This window comes from Scleropages formosus, chromosome 1, assembly GCF_900964775.1.
Source record: "Scleropages formosus chromosome 1, fSclFor1.1, whole genome shotgun sequence".
Taxonomy (NCBI): domain Eukaryota; kingdom Metazoa; phylum Chordata; class Actinopteri; order Osteoglossiformes; family Osteoglossidae; genus Scleropages; species Scleropages formosus.
In genome coordinates, this window is record NC_041806.1 from 40309030 (window position 1) to 40313935 (window position 4906).

Genomic DNA, 4906 nt, shown 5'->3' on the forward strand with positions numbered 1-4906 from the left:
CCGAAGTTCGGCGCGGCCTTGCAGTCGGCCTTCTTCTTTCTCACTCTAGTGCTGTGGCAGTGAAAGTTTCGACGCTGACAATTTTACAGGTTCACGGAAACACGGCGCTCTTCATAAAAACTTAACTTGCCCGCTGTTTGAGGAATGTATGAATGTAGTGAGCATATCCAATTTGCATACATTTAAATAACTTTAACTAATGAGCGTAAGAAGAAGCGCGGGGGTGTTCTCCCAATGTCCGAACAATAAGCCTGACATCCCCCAACATTTGTGTATAACTCTATTACATACTGCTATAACATTTTTTATTATTATTATTTTTCTCCCATTTTTTACCCTCATTTTTCACAATAACTGACAAGTTCTGTGACAAGCCAGTGCTGTATCGGGCAATTTTAGGCATATTTCTCATTCTTACTTACTCCTGACCTAAGTTAATGCACACTGTTGTTCATAAAGAAAAAGTGACTGTTTTACTTTATATTTTAGAGTTAACTTGCTTACTAGCTACAATTTAAACGAATTTATTAAGGGAACAGAGCCTGACAACGTCCTCGCGCTAATGATCAATGCATCACTCGACAGACGACAGTTCAGTTCGCGAAAGCCTTCAAATGAGTATTTACTTGTAAGAGCTGACGGACTTTTAGCCACACCCCGCAAGAGCTTCATTGGTTACAAATATGGGCGGGTTTAAGTGCGCCGCACAGAAATGGTCTGCGTTTTTGATTGATGGACAAGATTAACCAATGAGCGTCGTCTTCAACGGTTTGCGACGAGCCCACCCCGGCTCTGCTATAAAAATGTAGTGACAGCAGTCCGCGGACCGCACACTTCGGCGTCGCTGACAGGAGCGCGGAGCGGAGAGGCGCAGGAGCAAACGAGAGCCTGAGCATCTTTAGACTTCTTCTTGCAGTAGCTACAACATGAAAGCAATAAGCCCGACGAGACCTTTTAGGAAAAATAGCGCTGCTGGTGTCCCGGATCTGGGAATCTCCCGGAGTAAAAGCCCGGCGGCGGACGACCCCCTCAGTCTGCTTTACAACATGAACGACTGCTACTCCAAGCTGAAGGAGCTGGTGCCCAGCCTCCCCTCCAATAAGTCCGTCAGCAAGATGGAAATCCTGCAGCATGTCATCGACTACATCCTGGATCTGCAGATTGCGCTCGACTCGCATTCCTCCGTGGCGGCTCTACAGCGCCACCAGCGGCAGGGGCAGCTGACACCCAGAACCCCTCTGTCGACCCTTAACAGAGACCTGAACAGCCCATGTCTGCAGGTAACCGACCCCCCGCGACCCCCCATCCACAACCTCGTCGCAGTCGCACGCACCCCAGTTCCGCACACACCTCGTGTTTCGGACACAGAAATTGAGACAAAGTGCATTTATGCAGCTCCTTTTCTTTGAAACATTTGTGTCAATAGTTGTGTGTTTGTTTTCAGGCTGAGGAGTTCCCGAAAGAATTAAACGCGGATGACAGAAAAATATCATTCCACTAGACTGGTATGTAAAAAGCTTTACATGTTTCTCTAGTTTGTCATTTTCCTCTGTGCTTTACTGCACTTTAAAGGATTGCAGACATTTGTGGTATGAAGGAGAGACTTGGAGAATGTGGAAAACACAAATGAAGACACTTGGAGATGCTGGGAAGCAACTTTGATACATCTTGGGAAGTAATAAACATGTTATTGAATTTTTATTGTGAATTTAGTATGTTTAGGCTACTACAGGCAATGTGTGCAGATAATTTGACAGGCAGAAAGGCCAAGAGACCTGGTCCTGTTTTTAAGTGATGCTGACATGTGGGATGGGATCCTCTTGTCATACTGGCATGTGGCATGGGATCCTATCCCGGTTCTGGGATGTGAGATGTGAGCCGTTCCTCGTGTTGGGATGTGGGATGTGATCCGTTGCTCGTGCTAGGATGTAGGATGTGATCTTCTCCAGTGACTTCAGCGCTTGGTTAAATGTTTAAAAAATGTGGCTTCCTCTCTGGCGCCAGTCTGTCCGGCTTTCTGCCCAATTTTCCGTCTCTAAACACGTCTCTCTTTCTCAATCCTTTGCAGGTGTTTGGTTTGGACCGAAAAAACAACTGGACCTTTTTTTGTTTCTTGTTTTCCTTCTGGGTTCATCTTAAATTGGTTCCAGCTTCACACTCTGGTGTTAAATAGCCTGCCGTCTATGTTGTGTGTTACATTACGGACAGTCGACGGTTATTTATATATATAGACTCTCTATGCCCTTTCTTCAAATGGAAGGCACAGCATTTTCCCAACAATGGGAACGTAAAAACAAAACTTTGTCACGAGGAGACCCACGCAAGTAGTCTTTGCCTTTTTCAGAAGGTGGAGCGTGAACAGAAGACCACTTGGATTACTACTTTTTCAAAGTAGTATTTAAAAAACTTTTTTTTTGGGGGGCTTATGAAGGACTGGACACTGTTAAAATGAATGAATCTTGTATAGTTGCATAAAAAAAACTCCTGTAGAAAGGCTGTACATCACCATGCTGAAACTTTTTATAAAAGTAATGTAAACTGTACGTTTTTATAGAAAATAAATCAAATGCTTTATTTGACTGTCAAGAAGCACCAGAAATGTAAAAAAAAAAAAAGAAACGCACCCAAGTGATGTGGTGTGACATTTTCTAAACTGAACTAATGGGATCCTACATCACTGCTGTACTCGGTGGTGACAAAAATAGAGAGAATGTGCATTGTTTTTGTGTTGCAGAAAGAGAACGTGGCCAGGAACCGGGTGTCTCGGCGATTGCCGGGTCCTGCACCATTTCACGAGGCGTAGAGAACACTTGTCTTGAGGGGCGACCGTAAACACAGGCGGCTGGCCCCGTCTCCTGGGTTGTTCCACCCAGCAGAATTACTGGATTCCTTTTCTAAAACTGGCCACTCGTGTCTATTCTCAACATGCTTACTGATGTTATGTCCATCATTTGTGTAATCTGACTCCACAAGACAGGATTGCCCAGAGTGCGGTACTATATCTAACTTCATAGCCAACAGCCCCTGCAGGTGGGATGTTTCCTGTAAATACATACCTATAAACCTTGATTTTCTCTTTAAGTTTTACATGCTTATTAGCGATGGGTTTAACACTTTAAAACATGTCTGGCTAAATTGGATTTTTTTTTTTTTTCTACATGAAAAGGAAGAGTTGCGTAAGTTTGAATGAAGTCGCGTAGAACACCGATATTATGTGGTTTCGAGTCCACTGTCTGTAGAGGCGCGCGCGGTTGTCCAGGAGTCCGTGAGCGCGCACCCGTGAGTGCGCACCGTGGGCGCGCACCGTGGGCCCGAAGGGAACCCCGTGATGGAAGCAACGGGGAGAGCATTTCTGTCGGGCGGAACCGAGACGAGTTGCTCGGCAAACTAATGTCACTTTGTGTGGTTTGGGAGATAAGATAATACTCTTGTGTGCTCCAGTGGGCGTTTTTCCACTTACTCGCAGCGCATCCTACTAAATCTAAAGCTGAAGCACTTGCTCTGTCTCTGTGTGTCGTAGGCAGGAGAGGAGTATGAGACACAGGGAATATTTAAATATACGGCAATGTTAAGGTACTTTAAGCGTTTTATACTAGGCGGTGTAATTCGTTTTTTTCACCAATTTGGTAAAACTTGCCAAATCGTTAATGTATTCGGTCTTAAAATGTTACATGTCAGAACTTTGACAGAGCGTAACTAAGGAAGACGACGCGGAACGTCGTAAGCCGTTACTGGGCAGCGCGCGCCATCCAGCGGCCGGCACGCGCCGTCACCGGAAGGACCTTTCAGCCGCTCGTGGCAACTCGCTGCAGAAGCGAAGACTGTTCGGGAAAGTCACGTACCCAGAGTGGGTCTGACCTGACCTGACCTGACCTGACCCGACCCTAGTGTACAGAGATGTCTACCGCGCACTTCTTAAAGGGCTTGACGGCAACAGTATTTAGTCTTTACCTGACCGACATGTGTAAGCATAAAACTAAAATATGAAATATTTAACTTATAACACCATTAACATCTTTTTCAGTTACTAATATGGAAAACAGTTTGTTCTGGCTTACTGATTTGCACTGAATGTATTTACTTGTACAGAGAGTTGTATTTCAATGCAACTACTAAGGATATTAAACACAAAATTAGAAGTATATTCAAGCAACTACTTTAAACATCCAAACATATTTAAGAGCCTTTGTTGCTGCAAACTGTTAAGGATACAGTCTGACTGAATGAAATTAGTTTCAGTATTGATGAGGCTTAATTCACAGGGACGGCCTCAGCTGATGGGAGTTACTGATGTTGGAGTGACAGGGTCCCAGGTTTTTGGTCTCACCAACCAGCTTCGTCCTTTATAGGCCCCGAAAGCTACAAAGCAACACTTAAAAAGGAGCCCAAACGGATCTGCTTTGTTTAAATGGGCTCAGATGTGCCATGCAGTTGGCACAAGTATTTGTTATAGTAGTAAACATCTCCATATCACATATCGGTTCTAGTCTAGATAGGACTTTCTGCTGTACAGTTATCTCAAGAGAAACCTTAAGATAATTTTGTGAGGACCGGGGGGGACAGGGGCTTCCTGGTGTTTTCTAGTATTGGTATGGGAACGTGACTGACAGAAACTGCTTTAATGTTATGAAGTCTACATCTGGCAAATACATATACGGTTTTAGAGACTGGGGTGTGATAAGGCAAAACTGGCCATTGTATGTGTGAATTTTTACCATTATACCCCTTGGAGAGTTAACTATACATGTACAGTGTTCTGTTTGTTTGCAGTTAATGGACCCACATTTGAAGAAAAACACAAAGGCAGAGCTCACACCAGATTTCTAACTCTGTTTATTTAGTACGAATAAGATTTGAGGTTGTCTGTTGTGTGAGGTAAATAAAAAGCACAAATCAGTTGTCAAGT

At 44.2% G+C, this 4906-nt stretch overlaps 1 protein-coding gene across 1 annotated transcript; it reads left to right on the forward strand.

Annotated features, from left to right (window-relative positions):
- Positions 1-841: 841 nt before the first annotated feature.
- id2b (inhibitor of DNA binding 2b) lies at positions 842-4001 on the forward strand. The gene is made up of 3 exons (XM_018743623.2): positions 842-1280; positions 1445-1505; positions 2069-4001. The coding sequence occupies exons 1-2, from the start codon at positions 927-929 to the stop codon at positions 1499-1501; spliced, it is 411 nt and encodes a 136-aa protein (XP_018599139.1). The 5' UTR covers positions 842-926; the 3' UTR covers positions 1502-1505; positions 2069-4001.
- Positions 4002-4906: the final 905 nt, after the last annotated feature.